The 27,748-nt window shown below is 32.7% G+C and overlaps 2 protein-coding genes across 4 annotated transcripts in view; one reads left to right on the top strand and one right to left on the bottom strand.

Moving 5' to 3' along the window:
* The first annotated feature begins 887 nt into the window (after positions 1-887).
* The window catches only part of LOC134724969 (uncharacterized), a 54,604-nt gene continuing 27,743 nt past the window's right edge, over positions 888-27,748 (top strand). The window contains exons 1-3 of one of the 3 annotated variants that reach the window (XM_063588391.1): positions 888-930; positions 1,105-1,420; positions 22,437-22,754. In XM_063588391.1, the coding sequence (XP_063444461.1) occupies positions 1,246-1,420; positions 22,437-22,754 (493 nt within the window). In that variant the 5' untranslated portion in view covers positions 888-930; positions 1,105-1,245. Of the gene's footprint in view, positions 931-986; positions 1,421-22,436; positions 22,755-25,157; positions 25,270-27,748 lie in introns of those variants that run through there. The other 2 variants (XM_063588390.1, XM_063588392.1) reach the window with 2 other exon arrangements.
* LOC134726064 (piggyBac transposable element-derived protein 4-like) lies at positions 16,992-19,691 on the bottom strand. The gene is made up of 4 exons (XM_063590459.1): positions 19,405-19,691; positions 18,565-18,909; positions 17,854-18,028; positions 16,992-17,114 (listed from the first exon to the last, which is right to left on the bottom strand). Exons 1-4 carry the CDS (start codon positions 19,689-19,691, stop codon positions 16,992-16,994), a joined length of 930 nt encoding a protein of 309 aa, XP_063446529.1.

Raw genomic sequence — 27,748 nt, 5'->3', positions numbered from 1 at the left:
AGGATGGGAAAAGCTAAAAATAGCACAAACTCAAGTTTTAGGCTCTAAATTTGCAATATGTGACATTTTGCCACCAAAAAGATTGAAATGTGGCTACTATTATCTCAAATGATCAGTTGAGACAAAAAAAAACCAATTATTTTCTGATTTTGATGTTTCACCGCATTTTTCTTAAAGGTGTCATACCACCAATTAAAAGTCCCTATCTGTTCAACCAAATTTTACAATTTTCATAGCTTTCTAAATATTTTACCTTAAGTTTAACTTCATAGAAACCAGGTATATCCTGAATCACACATGTATCAGCTTTCTACATGCCAATTTTCAACAGGTGTTTAAAATCATATAAAAAAGAAAAGGTCTTCCGAAAAGAGGTACCGCTAAAAATAACCCCTGGTTTTCTGGAAATCTTAAATTAGTATACTATGGAGTGCATTAATCCTCAATTTTGAATGCAAACTCATAAACAAGTAAATTTTAGCTCAAAATGGTCTTAATATATTTCTCTTTCACCAAAAGTTTCATTTCTGCCAATTTGTTGGTTAGTTTAGGTAAACAATGACATCAAATGCACTATTTTTTGTCCGAGTAGGCCTACTTTCACATAAGTCAGGAAGTTTCAAAAAATAAAAGTAATAATTCCCAATTTTCTTCTTTATTAGATTTCATATCAAAATAAAACTTGCTGAATATGGTTTTTATGGTATTATGAACATAATGAGATAAAAAGTGAAAAATCGCGAATTATCCCTTCATTAACACTTAAAGTGAACTCGTATTATGTTTGATTATTACAATGGGAGATACTTATTTTGTTACGTCACTCGTAAGGTGGGGATATATACTTAATTGATCAGACAATACTTGGTCAGTTTTTTACTTAACCAATACGTAAACATGTTTACATATCGAGACATTTAATATGAACACGTACGTCCTAAATTTTGGCACAATCTTGGGTTAGATACTTGATTGACTGATAAATCTTTATTTACATATAACGATAGCAGACTTTGTACTAAAATAGTTTCATTTGTATCTCACTTTACATATTATCACATATTTAATGTCATTAACAGTCAACGTGTTGTTTTCTGATTTCAGAAATTTCGCAAGGACCTTATGAATGTGAATCGTTGTTATATGCACCTGCATACACTTGGAATGAAATGAGTTTTTATGGATTTTAACGCCTAATTTATCAAAGGATGCAACATTTATACTTTCGACACAGAAACGTGAAATATGCTTGTTCCAAGCAAATGGTGTTATTTACTTCTATCATTGTTAAAAGAAGCGTTTACATGTAGAGTATACGACTGTAAACATCCAGCAAAACATGGTATAAAAATAAGAACTAATTTAAAAAATCATTATTTACCAAGTTCAAAGTCAGAGCTCAACTTGGATAAATATTTCGGTGAGTACATCTTTATTGATGTTGCAAACGTTTATGGTCTTTGTATTAGCAGAAAACTACTTCAAAGGGTTGTTCACTTGATTTATATGATTTTTTTCTAAAAACATAAAGGGACACTAGCTACGAGATAAATAAACAAGAGGCTGTCACAACGACAGCAAACCGGATTTATTAACATTTATTTGTGTCCTGGCAATATTACAAGAACCATTACTGATGAATGGTGAAAGTGAAAATCGTCAATATCAAATTTGACCTACATTTTGTAGTCAGGATCAAACATATTAAAATTTGAAAAGCTTAGATTGAATGGTTCATGAGTACATGCAACAACGTGAATGGAAACGTCATTTTACGATCTTTCAAGAACCATAACTCCTGAACGGTAAAAGTCAAAATCGTCATTATTGAACTTGACCTCTATTTTGTCATCCGTAACAACATATAAAAATATTAAAAGCTTTGGATGAATGGTTCATAAGAAAATGCACGGACACGACAGGAAACACCATTTTTCAATCTTTCAAGAACCATAACTCCTGAACGGTAAAAGTCAAAATCGTCATTATTGAACGTGACCTCCATTTGTTCATCCATTACAATATATTAAAATTTGGGAAGCTTTGGTAGAACAGTTCATGCATAAATGCACGGACACGACTGGAAACTCCATTTTTCAATCTTTCAAGAATCATAACTCCTGAACGGTAAAAGTCAAAATCGCCATTATTGAACTTGACCTTCATTTAGTTGTCAGTAACAACATATTAAAATTTTAAAAGCTTTGGTTGAACGATTCATGAGTTAATGCACGTACAACATTTGATTGCCGCCCGCCCGCCGTACATCCCCAAATCAATAACCGACATTTTTGTCACAAAAATCAGGTTAAAAATCTAAAATAAGATTTTTTATTTGTTCAGTCATTAAAGAAAGTTGCATAGTGAAATAATAATTCGCTTTTAGCAGCCAGTATGATTCAATTTTGTCAAAATAAGCTTAAACATTGCATGATGATGAATTATTCACTTGCATGAGAATAATTCGATCTCATTGAATCAGTATTCATGTAAACTTCAATTAGAACCCACTAGCTAGAGATGGATAACGCATGCATTGTGCGTGTACAGTTTTTAAATAAAAAGAATGTCAACATTGAAAGTGAAACTAAGGTAAATCATTTGATTGATTAATTCGATCCACAAAAATGCATACGTTTACAGGTTAAAACGATGATCAACATATATTTTTAATCTATATGAAATTAAACAGACCTATTAAAATCCAATAACACGAGTTCGTTTAATCTATTTACATCTTTATTTATCTTTATATCGCTTATATGACATTAGAGGTGATAATAAGTCTAGACTAAAATACTCACGAATGAAGCTACATTTTTTCGAGCCCAAACCCTGTAAATTGTTTCTTTTAGACTTTTAATAGTTTTGATAAATGTTTTACTTTGTTATACAAATATGAGAATTTGAGTCAAATTGGTGAAAATGAATTTGACAGCTAGTGCCCTTTTAATAGACACTAAACAGTATTTATTTAAAAAGGGACTTCACGAGTTGATTTTTCCTTGGGGTCGGTATTTTTGTTATTTTAGTTTTTTACTTTAATTGTGCAATTTTTTATAACGACAAAACTGCATCAATAAAGTTTAAAACTACAATCGTTTCAACATCAGATGCGTACTTTTTTCAAAACCTTCCATTAATTTTTATCAACAGTCATTGTTTCTTCAAACACATTGTCTCTTTTCAATTCTTTGTATTGCATGTGCCATTTTATTTTACTTTGCAATTTTAAAATGGCAATTTAATATGCTTTTAAAGTTATATCCTCATGTTTTCATCAATAATAATTAAATAAACAACGAGGAAATCTGAATAAAGGTCTGATAAAGTAATGAATGATCGAAATGATTTAACCTCAGACTGTATTTTAATGTTTACTGTAAAATCAAAACTAAGTCGATTTGATAGCGAAATACTGAAAATAAGAATACATTTTATTTTGTTCTGGATACTGTCTTTTGTTTATAAAGAAAGGGAATTTGTACAAAGTATAATAAAATTCTTAGAATGTTTATCAAAATTATTACGAGTCTTTTGTAGACGAAACGCGCGTCTGGCGTATATACAAAACTTAGTCCTGGTATCTATGATGAGTGTATTTATTGATGTATAAAAAAGTTGAACCACAGACTATACATATATTGAATGATTAAGGGGGTTCGCGGGTCTAAATCATTTATATAGGATTTCTCTATATTTTTCTATAAATGTACTTTATCTTATAGCTTATAGAAAAATAAAATAAAAAAGTGGGGTCACCGTTCATTTGCGCTCACAATCTGCCTTCGAAAGAAGCATACATTTTTGTTAATGTCCTTTTTTTCTGTTGAACTAATAGGAGAAATAAAGGTAATATCGAAATAAAAAAAAGAAATTTATTACAGAAATCGCTAAAATTTTACAATAATTTAGTTTAAGTACAGCTTATATGGAAATTATATTAAAAAAGATAGGTCACCAATGAGTTGAAAAAGATATTTCAATTTGAGAGCCCAAAAATGGCATTTTTCCACCAAAGGGAGTTAATTTGGAACTTTTTTAATGATGTATACATTTTGAAAGTCATCTGGGGCCAACACGAATTGATTGTTTTGAATGATTTTTGTACCATATGATAAAGTAACATCTGCAAAAGGAAATAAATAAAATTTGTAACGAAAAACAAATGTTTAATTTTTTTCTGAAATTTTTATACCCTCGAGCCTCCTTAACTCCTTATTGTCACTTAACTGATGATTTCTTTGCATGTCTATCCTTTTTTATTTTGAAATTATCTTGGATTTGATATGATTTTGGTGTTTTAAAGACACTTTTAAGCTGTAAGCACCACATTTAGGCTATTTTGTGGTGGTCAGTTTTTATTGGTGTAGGAAGCCGGAGTGGCCGGAGAAAACCACCGACCTTTGGTGTTGACTGGCTATTATTTCAGTAGTAACTACTTAGACCACTCGACCACCGAGAGCCTTAAAATAATCTTCGAAGATACTTGTATATATCCTTGATATTAAAAATTTGGTTTTTAATTTTCCAATGAAAATGCAGCTAACAAACCAAACCTATAAAGGTTTTTTAGGTCGAGGCAATACTGTTGCTAATCATTCAAAAAGAAGCATAAACTTGTCTGCATATTTATTATATAAAAATCATTAGAGAAACAAAATTCCCAATCAAATTTCGTGTAGTACGAAATGTGTCTAGTCTTGACTGTCAAATTTCAAGTAATTTGATAATTCAGTTGTCTCCAGTGGATAAATATCGTATCACACTTGATGCAGTGTTAGAACCTTTATTCGACATGTACAAGCCCATGCCAAACAAAGCATATGTGTCACGAGGGTTGCCTTATTAAAATTAAAAAAGGGGATATTAATGCACGATTTGTTTTAATTTTGACATTTTTTACCTTGATTATATTTGGACATCCTGCAATATTGTCACAATTCACTACACATAGTGCCAATAAAATTTTCAGGGTAGTCCTTTTGAGGCAAAAAACAGGTTATATAACAAAATCCTACATGCATTCAAGTATTCTTTTTTTCTATTTTGATTTTGGCCTTAAGCTACTGAAATGATTTACAGCATACCTTTCCATTGATGAAACTAATGTTAACTTCCTAAGGTAAAACATCTTCGCTAGCCAATGCAAGGGTAACCAATCACTTCCTTCCTCTCCTATATGGAGAGGAGGGAAGTGGATCGTAAATCTTGGCTAGCGAAGATGAAGGCAAAGTAATATCAGATGCTTTTTTGGTTATTTTTTCCATGTTTCTTTCGGTCACATATTTCTTCGAGTTTTTAATTCTATAGTATATCCATCTTTAAAACTTCAGGTCATACTTTATTATGGGCCGGTCCATTATATATGATATGTTTTTGAGTGTGATACATGAGTTTCTGCAGATTTACATTATAATTTTCTGCGGTATATGAAAATAAAAGTTTTTAGGAAATTGAAGTACATACCTTTTTTTTTTATTTAATGTTTATATTGAAAAGAAGATGCCAAATATATTTAAAACAATGAATGTTCATTGTTTTATTATGTACAGAATGCGCATGACCCGTATCGGGGATTTCCGAAACTCATGATTTTAAGAAATGTAAACAAGGTACCATGTTCTTACACTGAGAACTCGTCGTAGGAACATGGGGAAACGATTTATAGTTTGCGATGTTTTTCTCATTTTATATTCTATTTTGATTATAATATATCCAGTTTTCATCATTAAGAAAAATAATCCTAATAAAAATATCTTTATTTTCAAATTAAACGTTCTCGGGAGGTTTTTTTATAAGTATAATGTTTTAGAAACTGAAAGAGATTTTCAACCCTTTCAAATATCTATTGGTGTTTTTTGATACTTTACAACTTTACTGCAATCAAATAGATTGAAATGAAAATATTTGTCAAGGATTTGTCAGTTGGTACGAAAAGAAAAATTTACTATTCTGTATTAAGCTTTTTGATTTCAAGTAATAGTGTGAAGCAGTTTTTTTGTCTGTCGTATACCCAATGCAAATATAATTGGGAAATTGAGTAAATGCACATGAGACAATATGAATATCAATACATGGTAAAACACAAATAAAGGACGTTTGTATTGTTGTCCTTCATCTTCAAGTTACCACGAGGCATTCATGAACAATTATTTCTCATAACTGGTAGTAAGATCAAGTTGACCTTTCGCATTGGTTTGAGCAGAAATCATACAAAGCTACATTCCTATTTTGATGACTGTTTGCTGATACGTTTAAATTTCTCCAAAAGCGAATAGAAATGAAAACATTAAGTCTAGGATTTCTCAGCCCCCGCTGAGAGGATTAATTTTATATTTGTTTGCTTTAAGAATTTTATATTTTTTGTCAAACGAAGTTGGGGATGGGATTAATAGGTGTTTTATCTATCCATCATCAAGTTAAAGTTCATCTATCTAGTTTAAACATCTATACTATTAAACGAGAAGACCTAATTTTGGGTGTCGCTTCTCTTCCTTCCACAATAAATCAATCATCATGCATCCGTGTTCTTTAGGTAACATGCATAGTCGCATTTGTCATCCATTCTTATGATTATTCAGATTAAGTTATTTTGGGAGAAAACCGACAAAAAGGAGTCCGGATATGATTCCGTCATCGGACTGACTTTTAGTCATAGATAAGATTTCCGGTTTGAAAGATTCCCAGATACAACCAATCGTATGATAGATAACAAAAATTAAAAATAAATAGACCAATCATAGCGTTCTCCATATCATGGTGTTTAGATCGCAAGAACCACAACTATTATACCTCCTTATAGAGGTCAATTATTTTTCGCGTTTATCTACATGTAATCTACGATTATACTACTTTAATATTTAGAGACTCTCTGTATTCTGTCTACTGCTTTTTTTTAAATGTTTACTATTTCAGGGGTCATACCAGTTGTACATATATCAAAATAAGTAAAACATTTGACACAAGTACAACCAATTGTATGATGGATAACAAAAATGGAAAAAAATAAGCCATTCAGAGCTTTCTTCATATCATGGTGTCAGATCGCAAGAATCACAACTATTGGTATCATACCTCCTTAGAGGGGACAATTATTTTTTCGCGTTTACTACATCTAAACTACGATTATACTACTTTAATACATAGAGGCTCTCTGTATTCTGTCCGGGACTTTCTATGTACGTATGTTAGTATAGAAAGTCGGCCCTCATTCTGTCTACAGTACTGTTTTCTTTGAAGATGTGACTATTTAAAGGGTCATACCACTTGCATATATATTGAAATAAATTAAACATGCTCAAACTACCTCGACCAAAAACTTTAACCTGAAGCGGGACAGACACGGAAGGACAGATGAACGAAATAAAATTGAGAATGGAAATGGGGAATGTGTCAAAGAGACAACAACCCGACCAAAATAAAAAACACAACAGCAGAAGGTCACCAACAGGTCTTCAATGTAGCGAGAAATTCCCGCACCCGGAGGCGTCCTTCAGCTAGCCCCTAAAAATATATACTATTTCAGTGATAATGAACGCCATACTAATTTCCAAATTGTACACAAGAAACTAAAATTTAAATTATACAAGACTAACAAAGGCCAGAGGCTCCTGACTTGGGACAGGCGCAAAAAGCATAACAATACGCACATTAAAATTCAGTTCAAGAGAAGTCCGAGTCTGATGGCAGAAGATGTAACCAAAGAAAATAAACAAAATGACAATAATACATAAATAACAACAGACTACTAGCAGTTAACTGACATGCCAGCTCCAGGCTTCAATTAAACTGACTGAAAGATTATGATTTCATCATATGAACATCAGGCACAATCCTTCCCGTAAGGGGTTTAGTATCATACCATCATAACATATATGAGAAGAACATAACCCGTGTCATGCCAACAACTGTTTTTAGAATACATGTGTTTAGTTCCGACGCAAAGACCTTATCAGTGACTCAATATTAACGCCAAAATATGCAATCTTTAATGACTTGACAACAGTATCGTAATTATATCCCTTCTATTCAAAGGTTTTGTAAGTTTATGAGGTGAATATTTGACACCTTTGTGTTTATAAAGAATATTTCCATAAAAAAATGGATGTGAAATACCTGAACGTATAAAAAGTCTGCATGTTGAGCTATATTTACGAATGATGTCTTTATACCGATGATAAAATATAATAAAGGTTTTGACTAGTTTGTGATATCGAAAACCCTGGTGTAATAATTTTTCAGTAATACATAAATTTCTCTCGTTAAAATCTAAAACATTGTTACATACACGAGCGAATCGTACAAGTTGAGATATATAAACACCGTAAGATGGTGACAAGGGAACGTCACCATCTAAAAACGGATAATTAACGATAGGAAATGAAAAATCATCCCTTTTATCATAAATTTTAGTATTCAGCTTTCCGTTAGTGATATAGATATCAAGATCGAGGAAAGGGCAGTGGTCATTGTTAGTATTAGCTTTATTTAAAGTAAGTTCACCAGGATAAATTTCATTAATATACATACTGAAGTCGTCATTATTGAGAGCCAAAATATCATCCAAATACCTAAAAGTATTATTAAATTTGTTTATCAGATGTTGTTTTGATGGGTCTTTGCTTATTTTTGTCATAAATTGTAACTCATAACAATACAAAAAGAGGTCCGCAATAAGTGGTGCACAGTTAGTCCCCATTGGAATTCCGATAATCTGACGATATACGGAATCACCAAAGCGAACAAAAATGTTATCTAGTAAAAATTCAAGGGCATATATAGTATCAAAGCATGTCCAATTAACATAGTTTTTTTTTGTTTATTGCTACTAAAAAATGACCTAAAAGAGTTTGAACATATATATTCACATTCTGATTTTTTGAATGCCCATTTAATTAGGTGTGTGATTTTTTTCTTAATGAGAATGTGAGGCAATGTGGTATACAAGGTAGACAAATCAAAACTTTGAACAGATTCAAAATCACCAATATAAGCATGCAATTTATCAAGTACTTCCAACGAGTTCTTGACACTCCAAAAGTAATTTATTCCACTATTTTCGAAGGCCTTATTTGAACAATTTATTATAAGGTTTTTAATTGTACCAAGTGTGCTGGTAAGAATAATAGATAATTTAGTAGTTGAACAATGGCTTGAAGACGAAATAAATCTATATTTGTAAGGGGTTTTGTGTAGCTTCGGAAGCCAATACATAGTTGGGACTTTCATTGTATTTGGTTCTGCTTGTAAAGCGGTGGCTAAAAGTTTATGTTTGTTACAGATTTCGCTTTCTGAAAATGGAGTCAGTTGGAATGTTGGTGAATTGGTGATTTCCTTTTTCAGAACCTCAATGTAAAATTTACGTCAAACAATAATGATATTATTAGCAGCTTTATCGACCGGGACAAAAACAAATTCCTTGGCTAGTTCTTTTAGTTTATGTTTGATACGAGAAATAGGTTTATTGTGGTTATTGTTAATAGTAAAATGTTCTTTAAAATGTTGAATACGTATATCAACTATCTTCATTACTGAATTAAAAAAAGAGTCCAAAGATTTTTTGTCAGCTTTTTCCCGTTTTATCCATTTCATACAGTAAGTATGGAGTGAGTCGTGGATGATATTACGACATTCATTCCAATTAATAATTGACGGGGGACGATATTTAGGTCCTTTACTGAGAAATGATTTTAACTCTCGGTCTTGAACGATGTTAAGATCTCCTGTTATAACATGGGACATGGGTCCATAAATATATTTGGAATTACTGCAATTACATGAAGTAGGTGTATTTTCACTGATATTAACATCTTTACACAATTGACTATAATTAAACACAAATTTCCGGGTAGATTTCTTGTAAATATAACAAATAAGAGGTAGTTCAGTATTGTCAAAATATCCAGGAATTTGTTCTTTAACAGAATGGTCCTTAAATATACCGGCAATATTTACAAAATCAAAGCCTTTATTGACATACTTAATTTTAATAAAATGTTTTTTATGATCTTCAGGGCGATCAATTTTGGGAAATAATTTAGAATAACAATATGCCATAATAATTTGAACAATTTCATACTTAGGACTGCTATATGAAATTGTGTTGCAATCCTCCAAAATTTTATTTAACTTATTAACCGGTAACGAACAGAGTTTTGTTAACAGATAATGTCTGCCGTTGTTTTTTGAAATAGAAATTAGGTCCGAAATATTGGTATGATTGGCCCGAAATTTTCTTTGATTGCGATTTGTTCTACAACCTTGAGAACGGTTTTTACGAACAGTTTTAGAAACAATATCCAAAATGTTAACGGAATTAGTTCTAGATATATTACCAATTCCCATGATATTATCATTTAGACCGAGAGGGTAAACTGTTCTGTAATTTTTTAATCCAATTTAATTCAATTATTTTCCGTGATCGTACAAACTTTGAATGCGATTCACCAGGCTGCTTATTTACTACTTCTAAAGGTTGAACTGCTAAATATTTAAAAGGATGGTTGTGCTTCTTAAGGTGTTGGTAAATGATACTTTTGAATTTATTAGGTCTTTTAAAACGATACAGATGTTCTTGAGTGCGTTTTGATAAATATCTTCCAGTTTCTCCTACGTAATGAATACCACATACCGGTTTGTTTCATGTGAGTAAATAAATAATACTGTTTGTTTTTCAAGTAATATCAGTTTCAAAATTTAAAGAAAATGTGCAACCATTAAACGTGGACCTTACCGTATTGTTGGTGGAAAGACGGGGACATGTAAGTCATTTTTTGGCATGACACTTATCGATAGAAGGGTAACCACGATTTTTATTGTTAAAAATGTTAGCGATGGTAGTATTTTTAGATAACCGATTTTGAAGATTGAGACGTGTAGATACCCTTTGAACAAGTTTAGTATTTAGTATTTTTCCGTTTCTTAGCTTCATAATTGTTTTGTTAGTGAATTACATAATAAAGGAGCAAAGATTGGCGTCCAGAATATGAACCAGCATACAATAATTAAGTTAAGTAAAAGTGATAAATTTGTTCGGCTGAAAATGTCAAACGCTATCAGTATTAATTACCCGAAAAAGATAGTGTATATCAGGGTAGGACTGATGGCTAACCAATTAGTAGAATGGGGCTGAATATTGAAATACTACTTTTTGATAAACATTCCTAAAGTAATGAACTAGAGCAGTTCTCGCTCGGACACACACTCCATAATCTAGTATATTATAAGAGCATAAACCTGAAGCACGGGGAGGCACTCTACTGCCATCACACGGCACTAAAGACAAACTCTGTAAAAAATAAAATTGAGAATGGAAATGGGGAATGTGTCAAAGAGACAACAACCCGACCAAAATAAAAAAACCACAACAGCAGAAGGTCATCAACAGGTCTTCAATGTAGCGAGAAATTCCCGCACCCGGAGGCGTCCTTCAGCTGGCCCCTAAACAAATATATACTAGTTCAGTGATAATGAACGCCATACTAATTTCCAAATTGTACACAAGAAACTAAAATTTAAATAATACAAGACTAACAAAGGCCAGAGGCTCCTGACTTGGGACAGGCGCAAAAATGCGGCGGGGTTAAACATGTTTGTGAGATCTCAACCCTCCCCCTATACCTCTAACCAGTGTAGAAAAGTAAAAGCATAACAATACGCACACTAAAATTTAGTTCAAGAGAAGTCCGAGTCTGATGTCAGAAGATGTAACCAAAGAAAATAAACAAAATGACAATAATACATAAATAACAACAGACTACTAGCAGTTAACTGACATGCCAGCTCCAGACTTCAATTAAACTGACTGAAAGATTATGATTTCATCATATGAACATCAGGCACAATCCTTCCCGTAAGGGGTTTAATATCATACCATCATAACATATATGAGAAGAACATATCATACCATCATAACATATATGAGAAGAACATAATATATGAGAAGAACATAAGATCATAACATATATGAGAAAGAACGGATGTACAGACTAGAAAACATAATGCCCATAAATGGGGCATACAAATTTATTTTTGAAAGGGGAGATAGTGATTTGGCATAAATAAAAGTAAGGTAGAGATTAGAAGAATGCGTCGAGATCGGGTGTTTTTAAGCTCGGGATTTGGGGATTAATCCTAACGGGATCCGTGAATATATTTTTCGATTTACTATTTAAAGAGTCATACCACTTGCATATATATTGAAATAAATAAAACATGCTCAACTTCATCTAAAACTACCTCGACCAAAAACTTTAACCTGAAGCGGGACTGAGACACGGACGGACGAACGAACGAACGAATTGATGTACAGACTAGAAAACATAATGCCCATAAATAGGGCATACAAATTTATTGTTGAAAGGGGAGATAGTGATTTGGCAAAAATAAAAGTAAGGTAGAGATAAGATGAATGCGTCGAGATCGGGTGTTTTTAAGATCGGGATTTGGGGATTAATCCTAACGGGATCCGTGAATATATTTTTCGATTTCGGGATTTCGGGATATGAATTTCTTTAAATTCTGCATATTGGGATTTCATGGTTTTAAACATTTATTTCATGTTGGAAACGGTGCAAATTGTTAATTTGATTTGACTTTTACCAAAAGAAGCATTGTAGCGGTCTGAGGCCAGACACAGGAAAATAATTTAATTTAAAAGAAAGAAAGGAAACAAATAGCGGAATTTGGAAAAAAGGAGAGGGCTTTTGATACTTTTTATATATGAAATCCAAAAAACAGTCCACAAGCTGTATTTATGCCCGCGATTTCGCGGGTGTGTTCTAGTAGTTATTTATAGTAGATTGGGAAACGAGTTATTGCAACTTATATTAATGTCTTTCCACTTAGTGTGTTGAGAATATAATGCAAACGTTAACGTTTATTAACGTCTTATGTTTATGACGTTACTTTGTACCTTTGTATGGGTGCCTTTGATATAGATTATGAGTATAAAAGTAACACAACGCAAAGTATCGAGTTTTAGTCGTTTATTACAATACATTTTGGTGCCGTGACGCCATGGAAAGTAAACTGAAAGCGGTGAGAGCTGGCCATAAAAGTGTGTAACAAGATTTTTTAGAAAATCGGAAGAAGAGCAGGATTTGGAGATAGAAGAAAGTACAGAATTATTAGAAACACTTTCGCAAAAACAGAAGATTATTAGTGCTTTGGATGAAGAAATTCTTAATCTAACAAAGGATGAAGATGTAGAGGATGAAATACTACAGACAGATGAGTATAAATTCTTTCTGAATACTAAAATTAGACACATACGTAAAAAAAACTCAAATGCACCAACTTTGAATATAACCACCTTGCCTAATCAATCAACGGAAAATACGAATCAGCATAATTCAGTAGAAAATACATATAGCTCTGTTCAACAACAAATGTATCATGTTCCGCCCAACGTTACGCAAAATCATCAACTTCCGAAACTCACCTTACCTACATTTACAGGAGAAACACTCATGTGGCAAACTTTTTGGGACTCGTTCGAATCATCTGTACATTATAATCCCACACTCACCGACATACAGAAATTTACATATTTGAAATCGCAACTTAGTAATGAAGCCGTTCGATGCATTGATGGACTACCGCTCACAAATAATAATTATACGGAAGCTATAAAATTATTAAAAGAACGTTTTGGTCAGCCGCATAAAATCACAAATGCCTACATGCAAGCCCTATTAGAACTTCCTGCACCACAATACAATCTTATCAGCCTTCGTAATTATTACGACAAACAAGAAACATATATACGAGGTCTAGAATCGTTAGGCAGATCGGGAGATTCATACGGCGCACTGCTCATCCCAATCATCTTGAATAAGCTACCGTCAGCTGTAAGACAAAACTTAGCCAGAGAAAACGGAACCGATAATTGGGAATTAAAAGGATTACGACATGGGATATTGAAAGAAATTACAATTTTAGAAGCCAGAGAGAAACGCACCGATGTATTTATTGACACCTTACCGTCTACAGCGTCATTTTTGACCATCGCCAACAATAGAGATTACACGCAAATACAAGATAGATTTGAAACCGATGAAGTTAATGAAAAATTACCGTCTATAGCGTCATTATTGACAAGCACCGATACGAGAGATTACCCGCGAACACAAGATAGAGTAGAATACCGCCAAAGCACAAATATTCGTCAGAAACCATGTATTTATTGCAACGATATGCATGACCCCGCAAAATGCTTAAAAGCTCCAGATTATGAACACCGGATAACAATTATTAAACACAATAGATTATGCTTTAATTGCTTGGGAACGCACCGCGCAACTGAATGTAGATCTCAATTTCGTTTCAGATTCTGTAACAAGAATCACCATACTAGTATATGTACCCAGCATACCGATATATCGTTCTTCGATAATCCGTCAAATGTAAATAAATATGAAACGTCAGTACACACCGTAGTAAACAATGAAAGTGTTGCCACTGCCACAAGTTTCCATTCGTCCACGATACAATCCCGTTTAAGCGTATTATTGAAAACCGCCGTAGCACCCGTTTGGAGTGAACATCAAGGAACGAACACGAATATATTGTTCGATGAAGGAGCACAACGTTCTTTTGTGACCGAGGAATTAGCTTCAAAACTAGACATAAAGGCAGAAAATACCGAATCGATTAACCTTTCTACATTTGGAAATACAAGCACTAAAGTTCAAAACTTACCGAAAGCAATTACTTACGTTGAGCCAATTGAAGGAGAGAAAATACCAATTAAAGTTTTAGTAGTTCCTACTATAGCAAGTCCGATCACAAACTATAGTGCAAATAAAACACGAGATTTCAAACATCTGGAAGGATTAAGATTAGCACACCCGATCACGAACGACAACAATTTTAGTATATCTTTACTGATAGGAGCTGATTTTTACTGGGATTTTATAGAGGATAACGTTATTAGAGGAATAGGTCCGACAGCTGTTAAGTCTAAACTAGGCTACCTGTTGTCTGGTCCGACATTACCAGATGTGAATCGTAAATCTGAATCTGGAGCCGTAGGATTATTCAACATCTTGACAAATTACAAACCGGAAGAGTCACTAGGAGAAGTCGACACACAACATGATGATGAAAATATGTACCAAGAAACATCAGTAGAAATTCATGAACCGAAGTTGTCACGGAAACATGAACACGAGACCTTACCAATAAATGTTATTACAAAACAGAAAACTGATAACGTAAGAGAGTTTCATAAAAAGAGAAAGGACAGCAAAATGAACATCCGCGTCGGAGATATTGTACAAGTAAAGGACGAAAAACCCCGAACTCGGTGGAAAATTAATGAAGAATTAGTTGTTGGGAATGATGGATTAATCAGATCTTACAGTGGTCGTACGCCACGCCCCGATTGTGAAAGAAGAGAAACTACCAAATACAGCAGATGAGATGGATAAAGTTAATTCCAAAGAACACAGCCTATGCGTAAGGCTGTCCGATTTCAAATTCGTTATAGAGACTAATTATTTTTAATTTTATCATATTGATTTATAGAGACTGTAATTGCCCATCATATTTTAAATCGTATTTTTTCGTTTCAATTATGGACATTTAAAGAAATATTTGAATTTTATACAAAGATATACTTTTGCGGCCCCCCAGTATGTTGAGAATATAATGCAAACGTTAACGTTATGTTTCCCGTATTAACGTCTTATGTTTATGACGTTACTTTGTACCTTTGTATGGGCGCCTTCGATATAGATTATGAGCATAAAAGTAACACAACGCAAAGTATCGAGTTTTAGTCGTTTATTACAATACATAGTGGTTGCGAGTGCTGCCTTTTAGTGGAATTATCCTTCTCTTTTTCGAAATCTACAATAGTGTCTTTTACGTGCAAGAGATATGGTTCTCTCTTAACCCTCTGAGTCCCAAATTATTTTTTGTTTCACACCTCAAAAACCTATTTTTTTCAAGCAAATATACCTGTTTTTAACAGTTTTTGTGAACAGAATGTATATTCATTAGGCCACAGTTCATTATAATAGTGGTATAAAAATGATTAACAAATATAGCTTAAGGTGGTATGGGAGTCTAAAATAAAAATGATAGAATTTGTTCATACTTTGCCAAAATGTAGTATCTATTGATACATGTTAAAAAATATTATAAAAATGATAGGTCACCGTGCATTTTTTCAAGCTACGGGTCGTGACAAAATGACACATTTTGTATGGATTATACAGGAAAAAACACCATTTTGTGAATAGAAACTAAACGAAATGATAGAATTGTAAAATAAATTAGGAAAATATAGCTTTCAAACAATGCTTTGATAATATCAAAATAAAAGATAGGGTCACCGTGCGTTTTTTCCGGCTAAAATACAAAGTAGGAAAATTCCATGAACAATCCAACCGAAAATGCACTGTTTTAGAGTTACCTCCCCTTAAAATGACAATTTCGAAATATTTAAAAACAACCAAAAAAAATCTACACTTGTACATAGATTTATATTTATAAGTTATATTCTTATAAATTGGATCTTTTTAATGTAAAAACACATGAAATATCTGCATTCTTGCATCAAATTGTGCTAATTTGATAGAAAATATGGACCTTAGATTCTCTGTTTTTTACAATCCAAGATGGCGAAAGACACCCATACCACCTTAAAAGATTACAATGTTGTTTTTATTTTTAAACTGTAACGTTTATGTGTATGACGTCATTAGAATAGTGATACTTATGACGTTAATGTGTTTAACGTCGAAATTGGAATGAAACAGGTACTTGTCAACATGCGAACGTTATGAAAAGGGATAGGCAGTAAAATGAACATTGCAAAGTGAAAAATGATTCGATTTACAAAAGAAAAACTGTTTTGGATAAAGGAATATTAGAGACACCTTTAATAATTGACAGTTTTATTCAATTATACATCATTTCAATGTTATCAATCCACAAAGTGTGTTAAGTGACACATGTGTATGATGCGCGGCATGTGTTCATTAGAAATATCTGATGGAGTGAAACCGGCGGAAACAAGTCACCAATGCATAGAGCAACACAGCAGGTAGGGCAGTTTGATCTTGTTTTCTTTTTGCACACTCTGCATAGTTTTCTTTTTGAACCTACAAAAATATCAAAAATAGTATTCATAACACATGAAACGTTTTGAAATTATTGCAGTGCCGAATGAAAATATAATTTGACCGTTGTGGATTTTGATTAAACCGTTATGATCTACCTAATGTATGTATCACCTTTTTGATGTCAAGCTAAAGAATGTTTATTTTAATGTTCTTTTATATTATACAATTATGTTGTTAATGAATAAAAAAACACACACACACCTTGCCAGAAGTATGGATAGTGTTTTCCTGTCATTCGTAGGGGTATAGCTGACATTGATGGCCGTCCTCTTTCATTGTTTGGGTTTCTGCATTCCCCTATCAATTCCGTGCAAACACTCGTCCAAAATTGAAGTTTTGATAACTTTCGACGATTCAGTCTGTTTACTTGTTTGTATATGAGGTATGCATTGGCTGAAAAAAAAATCAATCACTGTCAGACACTGAAAATTTTTGATGTGTATCATAAAAATATAGTATTTTACACTTAATTTACCCCCCCCTCCCCCCACATAAATAGAAAGATAAGAAGATATGTTAAACAATATACATATTATTCAGTTACTATATGTTTATATATCATATATAAATAAAAAGTTGAAATAAAACGGTCGAGACTGTTTTACAATTTCTACTATCAGTGTTCATATTTGTTAAATAATCAACTAAAAAGCATTGATTAAGAATGGACTGAGAATGAGAATAATTCAATACATAGCATCTTTTCCGTACCAATTACTCTCAAAATCATGTTGATGAGAAGCTTCTTCCACATTTTAAGAGATCGTACATCTGGGTCATAGGACTGAATATGTTGATCACCTAGATCGACTCCACCCATCTTCTTATTGTATAGATTTACAACTGTTGGTACCTCCCTCCTGACTCCTCTTGCGTTAGTTGTTGGAATAATTCTAACAAATATATGCAATAAAATATCAAAGTCTAGTATACTATACCACAACAAGACGATTTCTGTAAGCTAAAACTTCATCCGCGAAAATGTATTAAAGTTTTTCTTTTAGAAATATGATCATTTAATGAAACCCTGACTTCCATATACACAGAGTGGTTTTTTTTTGCTGAATGTAAGAGATACAATTTGTTCTTTTTTTAATACTCCGACTATCAGTTTATGATCAAAGAACAAATAAACAATGTTTTATAGCTGACTTTACGACATGGGCTTTGCTCGTTATCAGATATCTTCCGATGATCTATAGTATTAGTTTCTGTCATTTTGTCTCTTGTGAAAAGTTGTCTCATTCAATGGCAATCATACCACATCTTCTTATTTTTATATAAAACTTATATTTGATGGACACGTACTAGACAAAATCTTGTTAAACAGTATAAGAAAGAGCATTGATCTATTTTCATATGTATTGGGACTAAACTTTTGTTTTCGAAAAGTAATCCGAATCAATTTTGATATATATACGAAACACACCTAGGATCAGAAAACGTTGACAGAAAAGTGACCTGCTTTCTATCGCCATATTTCATGGCCATCAATTGTCCTTGCTGTCGCACCTCACGTCCTCCTTTTGGAACACGGATTCGTTTAAACGAAGATGGCATGCCTTTCCTGTGAACCCGTACTGTACCCGTTATATACGTGTTTCTTTCAAGGAGGTAGTGGCATAAATGTGGACTACAAAAGGCATTATCTACTAAAACATGGTGCCATTTATTATAAAAAGGATTCACCAAATCTGTTACTAAATCGAATCCAGAGCCATGTTGACTACGTGCTCCACCTTTACCACAATACAGACTAAGTGTATTCACATACCTGAATAATAATAGTTCAAGACAGTATTAAAATAAACGATTGAAAATGGTGCTTATTTATGCACATTATGTAAAAGATATGTTGCTTATATTTTTTCCTGTAAGGCATCTCAAATATTTTTTTATTTAGGTACAGTAGATATGTTAAATATGCCCGTTTCTGTATGAATAAAACTGACATTTTTATAAATATTTTACTAATGTTATTTTCCAAAAGCATTCACACTAAAAAAAAGTTGGAAATGTGAACTATCGAATGTATATATGTTAGTCTGTACCATGTATACATATGAGTGATTTTATTTTTTATTTTATTTTATGTTGTATCAGTATGTTGGTTTATGCGTATGCATGATGAGGGTGCCTTATATTTTAGAATTACTATTTTGTTTTGGTATACATTTTGAACATTTTATCATTTTATTTTTCCGATCACCATAATACCCCCCCCCCCCCCCAGCCCCCGTCAAATACAGTTTTATTTTCAGAACATTACCCAGTGTCGCCCTCTGCTAAAACATGCCATTTTGGTCCCCATCTATGACTTTTTTTACCAGGCATATACTGAACTAAGTGGTGACGGCCTTTAAATCCAACCATTGATTCGTCAACCGTTATATCTCTGGCAAGCTCATAATTGTCTTTGAAAGTATTGTTTAAAAGGTCAAGGACTGGTCTTATCTTATGAGCATGGTCGTGCCCCTCTTGACCACGTGGAATTTCTTCCTCATTGTTGTTGCAGTGCAAAAATCTCAGAATATTTTGAAACCTGTTCCTGGGCATCACCGACTTAAATGCTGGAGTATTTGTTATCCAAGAGTCAAGGGAAGCATCCCAGTATGACCTTAGGCTAGGCTTTTTTACCAGGCCCATACTCAAAAATAAACCTAAAAAAGCTTTCATCTCTAAGCTCATAAGTTTCCGGATCATGTATAGTAACCCAGGGGCCCCTCACTACAGGCACGTCAGACTCATCCTCAGAATCAGTTGAGTCTGCATTGTTGTTTAAATTTGAGTCGGAATCAGAACTCTCAAAGTCGACATCATCAAGGATGCTCATTTCAGAGCCTTCATCTTCAAAGTCACTTTGATCCGACATTTTGAATATTCCCTCGTACAAACTATTTTCATTTATAATATACAAATTAAAACACGGAAAAATTTCCGCAATTTCAAGAAGACAATAATTAAGAGATCTTATTGAGTGGGCGATCAAGGGGATTGATAACAGATATGGTATGATTTTCTGTTACTTGGACGAACATATTTAGCCTGCAATCTTAAAAGGAGCCAACACAATTTTAATGGAAAACATTAGCCGGTAGAAATGAATAGAATAATTAATTGTTACTGTATGTATACTTTTTAAGTGTAAATAAACACAACTTGAATTCCATTGGAGCTACTACAATTTTTATGGAGCAATACATAAACAGTTATATCAACTGCAAAATCATTTGAGGAGATCTGTAAAGATTAGTACTTTTAAATTTTATTTTATTATGATGCAAAAAAAGTAGTGAAACTGATACTGATACTGATTAAGATCTGATTAAGAACTATATATAAAATTGTTAAATAAACACACTATTTTAGAAAATAATATGCATTATGTTACACGATAATAGACAAGTTAAAACTAAACAATTATGTGTGCAAAAAAGTTTCAAAGATTTCATAGTTCCATTCACTGACAGGTGCTCCACACAACGTTATGGCATTGTTTTTTGACGTCACAAAGTACACTAATAAATGACGTCATATCAACGCTGTATGAAAACCATTTTCTTCTGTTTCCAAATAAATTTATCCATTCCACTTTCAATATATATTTTCCTGCAAATAAAACACAGTTTATCAATAAATATTATATAACGTAATATCATGTTTTATCGACAAATATAGACTGGTAAATATTTTATTTTCTCTACACTTTCGAATGCAAAATAGTAACGTTACAACTGAGAAATGTCTAAATACAAAGGGCCATAAAGGTGCATCTAATCACCGTATGGAATAGGATGTGTAGCATAAATACTTTTGTGCATTATAAGCGTTGAAACTAGTGATTATTTATCGAATTTGATCCATAATTTACATAGATTTGAAATACTAAAGAAAACGCAAATCTGAAATGGACATATATGTCCTCTTGGGACTCGGCCGGTGGAGGACATATATGTCAGCCATTCATCATCCCCTTCCGACGGACTATCATTGTTTGTCAAGACCACAATCGCAAGTATTTGGTGTCAAGGGAGAGCCGGAACGGGGATCGAACCAGGAACCTTTGTGTTAGTAGTCCAAGGCACTAACCACTACACCACGACTCCCCATCTACCTGTGTTGTAGTTATAGTTCATGAGATTTTGTTCATGTAATTTTGTTCGTAGATGCTTCTTGAATAACTAAGGGGTCCTAATTAAAATAAGGTTATCTTGACCTACATTTCACATATGAGTGACTGATTAAAGTTTGCGTAAGAGTCCATATCTGAGATACAACTCGTGAAGAAATAATATTTTGTCTGTAATAGTCAGAATCGAGAGTCCTAAAAATATGTCATCTTGACATAATATTCATTTGTGAGGAAATGAGGTGAAAGGCTGCGTTTAAGTCCATATCTGAGATGAGGAATACAAATATTTTGTCAGTAGAAGCAACTTTGATAGTTACGAGTTAGATGAATTAGATGATATTCCATTTCATCAACTGCACTTAAAAGATAATAACAATCAAAACCAAGCAGTAAACAAAGCCTCGTAAAACCAAATGACATTTACATCAACAGTTATAAATAATAAATAAGAAACAACACGAACTCCACTAAAAAACGGGAGTGAACTCAGGTGCTTCGGAAGGGTGAGCACCGCATACGGCACCCGTCGTGTTATTTCTTTGTTCAGTCCGGTAATGATGGAAGCTAATTATTCTGATTTATGACACACTTTTGTCATAATGGCCAATCAGCTCATGATGGCGACCGTAAAATTCCTTGAGTGATCACCTTAATTTGATTGATTCATAGCCCTGTCTTATCAACATTTGAGAAAGCAGTATTACTTGTTCAACAAAATCAACGTACTTTGAGCTAGCTCCAGAGTAACGTATCAATTGAGACTCATCTACTCCATATGATGGTGCCGCTGGGATGTTGCTACACAGAAATGGAAAATTGACTAAAGGAATATTAAAATCATCACGTTTGTCATGCATTTTGGTATTTAACCTACCATCAGTAGTCATTTCGATAAAAAGGTCTTAATTTGAAGCAGATTTATCTGTGTCGGTAGTATCTTTAATTTCAAGATATTCGATTTCAATTTCTGCACAATTATGTTATATCTTATAGCATTGTCATAACTAATTGGATTGGACCAATTCTCTCAATTGAGGATTAAATTCAACTCAATATAAAGATTGTTTATGAAGTAATATTTTGCACTTTTTTTTACACCAAAAACATCCATATTTCCGGCCCAAAATTTAGGTCCGTGCAACAACTAACTCTCTTGTATTAATTTTCAGAGGAACCATATCAGATCACTGTAAACAGTTCAAGCCCAGCAGTATTGGACTCTGTCATTAGATTTTCAGCTAATATATCATCACTTGAAGAGGTTTTATCTAATAAAACACTTTTTGTATATCGCTGGGTAAATACTGCAAACAAGAACACATTAACATCCGAAGCTAACTACACGTCAAGTATTGATATAAATACATTTTTTAGTTACGCTGTTAGTCCTGGCGAATATCACATGAAAGTTACAGTTTACAAGAAAGAGAAGATATGGCCTTTTAGCGTAAAGATAGGTCATGCTTCAACAAAGTTTTTACTAACAGGTAGGCTTTTTGTATACACTATATAAGTTATATAAGTGAGTCCTAATTATTGTTAAATATTGTACACCTCAGACCCCAAACACATGGTATCATTTGGTATCTAACGCCTCTTTTTTTACAGACTACGATTATCATATGAGGGATTATATTCAGTCAATACCCTTTGCAATTGTTCAGCATTATTTTTTAGAATAACCGCTAGCTATTAACAATTGTACCTTCTGCAATACAAGCAATATATTATGCTACCGGTTGGTTACATTCACTAGTGAACATCATGTGCTATTTAATAAAGGTAATTAGAAGATTAAATATCTAGAAAAATTAGAATAACACGACAAAAAATCAAATATTTTGTTAGTATGCGTGTTAAAATTTGATGTTATGAGTATGAGCATTTTCAATTTTTAAGTCATATGATCAATCAAATATAAAAAAAAAATTGCTCGTGTTTTATATACTATAAATTCGAGGCTATATAAGTGTTACCAAAGGTATACTGGAACATTGACTTTCTTTTAAAGTCATCTTAGTTTTTGCTGATAATTGCATGCACATTTTCCAGAATGAATCCTTTTCTGACTAATTTGTTGATTAAACTACTGTAAACTAACTCATTTTTGCGAGAGATTTATTTTCGAGACTTTTGCGAGTAGAAAAATATCGCGAATATGTAAAACTTGAATCATTCATTACTAAACTTCATGGTGTAAATTTCATAATCGCGAAATAAAATCGCCTCGAATGGGCTAAAAAGGGCTAAACGCAAATAAAGTATCCGCGAAAATAAGTTGTTTACAGTATATCATCACAGATATCAAAAAGATTTTGTGTATTAAAATTGTTTTCTTAGATTTTGCTAATACAATCTCTCTCGTCGTTTGTTTACTTATTCTTCCACCACATTTTTTATGCCCCACCTACGATAGTAGAGGGGCATTATGTTTTCTGGTCTGTGGCTCCGTTCGTTCGTTCGTTCGTCCGTCTGTGCGTCCGTTCGTCCGTTCAGGTTAAAGATTTTGGTCAAGGTAGTTTTTGATGAAGCTGAAGTCCAATCAATTTGAAACTTAGTACACTTGTTGCTTATGATAAATTATGATCTTTCTAATTTTAAAGCCAAATTAGACTTTTGACCCCAATTTCACGGTCCACTGAACATAGAAAATGAAAGTGGGAGTTTCAGGTTAAAGTTTTTGGTCAAGGTAGTATTTGATGAAGTTGAAGTCCAATCAACTTGAACCTTAATACACATGTTCCCTATGATCTGATCTTTCTAATTTAAAGGCAAACTAGACATTTGACCCCAGTTGCACGGTCCACTATACGTAGAAAATATAAATGTGAGTGGGGCATCCGTGTTTATTAGACACATTCTTTTTTATATACAAGGTTATTTTGATATTTGTCTTAGAGGTACTCCAATGTTTCAGACGTGCATTTCCCTTATTTATAGATTGATATGACCAAAGAGTATTTTAGTATGATGAAATGTTTTGAAATTGATGTATAATGATGCAGGATAAAAGCTCGCTCTATGTAGTACACAAACATTTTACCACCACTCTTTTACAATGCACAACACGTTGAATGTCCGAAGTTTAACATTCATTTTCGAAATATTATTATAGAATTCATGGCTTAAGAATTTTGCCGTGTTCTTTAAACACTATGGACCATTACTGACATTCGAGATTTTCTAAACCTTTCATTACGAACAAATAGTATTCCAGCAAATGGTCAGACCATCGCAATTACGTTCCCACATTACCAAAGACATTTTGCATATTTAGTGCTTGATAAATTATCCTGCCGCAAAGAAACGAATAAAAGGCAGTTCTATCATAAAACATATATTTTTAAAGTTGTTTATTTATTTTAAAATGATTTATTTATCCTATTAATAAAAACAAATTCAATAGAAATCGTCCTGGCATTGTAAAAACTCATTTATAAGTATGTTTTGAAATAATTTTTGTTGTCTGTTTTGCATGTACCGAGTTCAACATTTATGGCAAAAACCTAAGTTTTCACTTTCATTGAGGTATTCTTGATTCAAATTTTCAAACTTTATTAATCAAACTCAGACGCAGTAACTGCGCTACAGGAGCATCACATATCGATATGTATAGTATATTATAATTACAGATGACAGAATGAGTATAGAAATTATCTTACATGTATATATTAAACTACTAGTATATGATTTCAAGTTATTTGAACTTATACAAATGCATTACATATACAAAGTAAATATAGGTAGTAGCATTACCGTATATATATTATAGTTATTAACACATATTTCAAAGGTAATACATAAGTTCATGCTTGCCTTCAACTATGTTTTGAGTGTACTCGAATCGGTTACAGTACGTCACAACACCACGTGTAAATAGAGTGTTGTGTTATGGAATGTAAATAAATATACTAGATCATGAGAGTACTAGATCGTGAGGTAATGTGACTTTTCAGTTTGACTCTATAAGAGTTTTACAATCTTTTGGAGGAACCATGATAGGTGAGTGAGAACTTGTGTATTACCTATATTCAACATTTTATTCATTTTTGACTCACTGGGTACATTTACAAAGTAACCCGTTATATATTTAGTTCGAATATCTTTCAATTCATTACAGCAGAAAATATTATGGAATTCGTTTCCAACAACTTGTTTACAGAGATTGCACAATCTTTCTTTCCTTGGTATACCAGCCCAACGTCCCGTCTCTCTCGGAAATTTGAGATTGCATGTTCTCAGTTTACATATATAGTTTCTATTTACAGGATTAACCGTAAAAGATAGTCTTCTAATTCAAACTCTGCCTTAAATTTAGAATAATATTCCCCTCGTGAAGAATTAGACACATCTGAAAACCACTTTTGTACAAATTGATCGTGCAATCTCTGTCTTACAACATTTTTTTAAAAATCAGGATTTACATAATGTTGGTTATTCCATATTTCACTATAAACCGTTTCATCAAATATGGATTTAATATAATTAATCCAGAGCATATTTCTTCTATTGCCATTTTCATTTAATTTGAAAAGTAATTTGTACATTTTACCAGATAATTTGTCTGTATTTCCAACTAGTTTGTTCCAGAAACACAGCATTTTTAATTTAATAGTTATATTAATGAATACACATTTACTCATAATTTTCTATAAATTTTGTTAAGTTTTGACGGACGTTGTTCTCATTAAATGAAAGAAATACATCATATAAATTTGAAATCTACCCCCCCCCCCCAAACCCCCTTTTTGTAAAGTCGCATACGTGTGTTCGGAAATCTCATTTAATGATTTGTTTCCTCTTTTTTTATGGAAAAGTCATAAAGAAGAAAATAGATTCCAGTTTTTAATCATTCTACAGTAAAAAGGGTATTTAAATTGGAGTTAGATATTCAATTTTGTTTTTCCTTGAACACGACATGTGATCTTTGATCATGATTTCTGAAAAAACTGCACCATATTTTCTTTTGGTGACCAGAATAATCTTAAAGTTCACATATTTCCGAATCCAATGATATATGATATAGCCGTTTACCATTTTTGACGATTAAAATTTCATAAATCCGACTTTGGTCATCGGCCTATATGTTGTCTTCTTCTTCTCTGAGTTATTCCCCCGTTTAAGGAGGACATGTGTAACATGGTGACAGGTGCTACTAATTGGACGTTCAAATCCTATCTAGGAAGAACTGCAATACTGTTAAAATACCAGCTTAATGCATTATTGCATAAATAAGTTTAAGAAACATGAATCTTAGCTGTGTATAACCATGAACATATCAAGCCGCGTTTTTTCTTTTAGTTTTATTAAATTTGAAAGATCAGATAATTATGACTTTAAAAGAAAATCCTTCGCTTTCTGAAAATCAGTTTTTGGTTCGATTATATAAGGATTTTTTACAATAACAAATTCAACAACTAAAAAGAAAAAGAACACATGTAAAACATGCACTATGCCAATCATTACTACAGAAGTCACTAGACCAGTAATTTAACAAGAAAATAAAATTGAGAATGGAAATGGTGAATGTGTCAAAGAGACAACAACCCGACCTATATTACATTAAATCATTTGGTCCGAGAACACAATTAATTCGTAGTGCATTTCTTTTAGAACATAAATAAAAATAAAAAAAATCCCACCTGCGCTTTCTCAAAGAAACTTTTACAGTGTGTTGTACTACTTTTGGGACAAATTATATCAAAATTATAGAAAACTTCATCGCCTCTAACTCAAAATATGGACAATTTTATGTTTAGGGCGTCTTGAAATCTCTTGACAGCTTCCGAAGTGCTCATTTTCAACCTTTTTCAGCTGGACCAAATCACTACTTTCCTTTAAAATTCTGGACCCAAATTTTTTTACAGTGTAATTTTATCCCCCTACTTGCAATTTGAGGCATTAAACATGGAGAAATAAATTTGGAAGAGGTATAAAAATTAATGGCAAGTAACCCACTGTCAACACTAGGGACTATATTTGTAATCAAGGGACGACAATGGTGGTCTCGGACCATTTGAGCCTCTTTGTTTTTCCACGGATTCCTTTTTTAACGGATTTGAGTTTACCTTTGTTTAGGCTATTTATGTTTGTAAAACTCGATAAAGGCTGCGTTAAAAGATGTGCCAACATCGGTCTGTTAACAGTGGCCCGTTTTTTTTTTATTATTCGTTTTCACTTTTTTAAACAACTGGACCATGACCGCCTTTTATCCATGAAAGGATAAGGGAATGAGTTACTGCAATGCCATAAAGTTGAAAGGATAAAATCAAAGGTGTAGAGAAGTATTCAGAACGAGCCTGTAGTGGTGAAGATATAATATGTTTATTCAACACTACCCTAAAATCAAATCTCACATATGACCAAACACATATTCTACTATCATCCACTAATGGACGAAAAATCAACTGTCCATATTAATAACGACTGAATTGATAATTTTCACTTTTGCAATTATTTTGTAACTGTCCCAACTTTTTAA

This window comes from Mytilus trossulus, chromosome 7, assembly GCF_036588685.1.
Source record: "Mytilus trossulus isolate FHL-02 chromosome 7, PNRI_Mtr1.1.1.hap1, whole genome shotgun sequence".
NCBI lineage: Eukaryota > Metazoa > Mollusca > Bivalvia > Mytilida > Mytilidae > Mytilus > Mytilus trossulus.
This window is presented reverse-complemented; position numbering and strand designations above follow the sequence as displayed.

Bases quoted from the DNA above. Each gene is read 5' to 3' on its own strand.
- LOC134726064 (XM_063590459.1), bottom strand. From the start codon at position 19,691: ATGCCCAGGAACAGGTTTCAAAATATTCTGAGATTTTTGCACTGCAAC. The intron at 18,910-19,404 runs GTAATGTTCTGA...ATTATTATTCAG, and splicing joins TTAGCAGAGGGCGACACTGG to GTATGTGAATACACTTAGTC. The intron at 17,115-17,853 runs GTAATTGGTACG...ATATTTTTGTAG, and splicing joins TCATCAACATGATTTTGAGA to GTTCAAAAAGAAAACTATGC.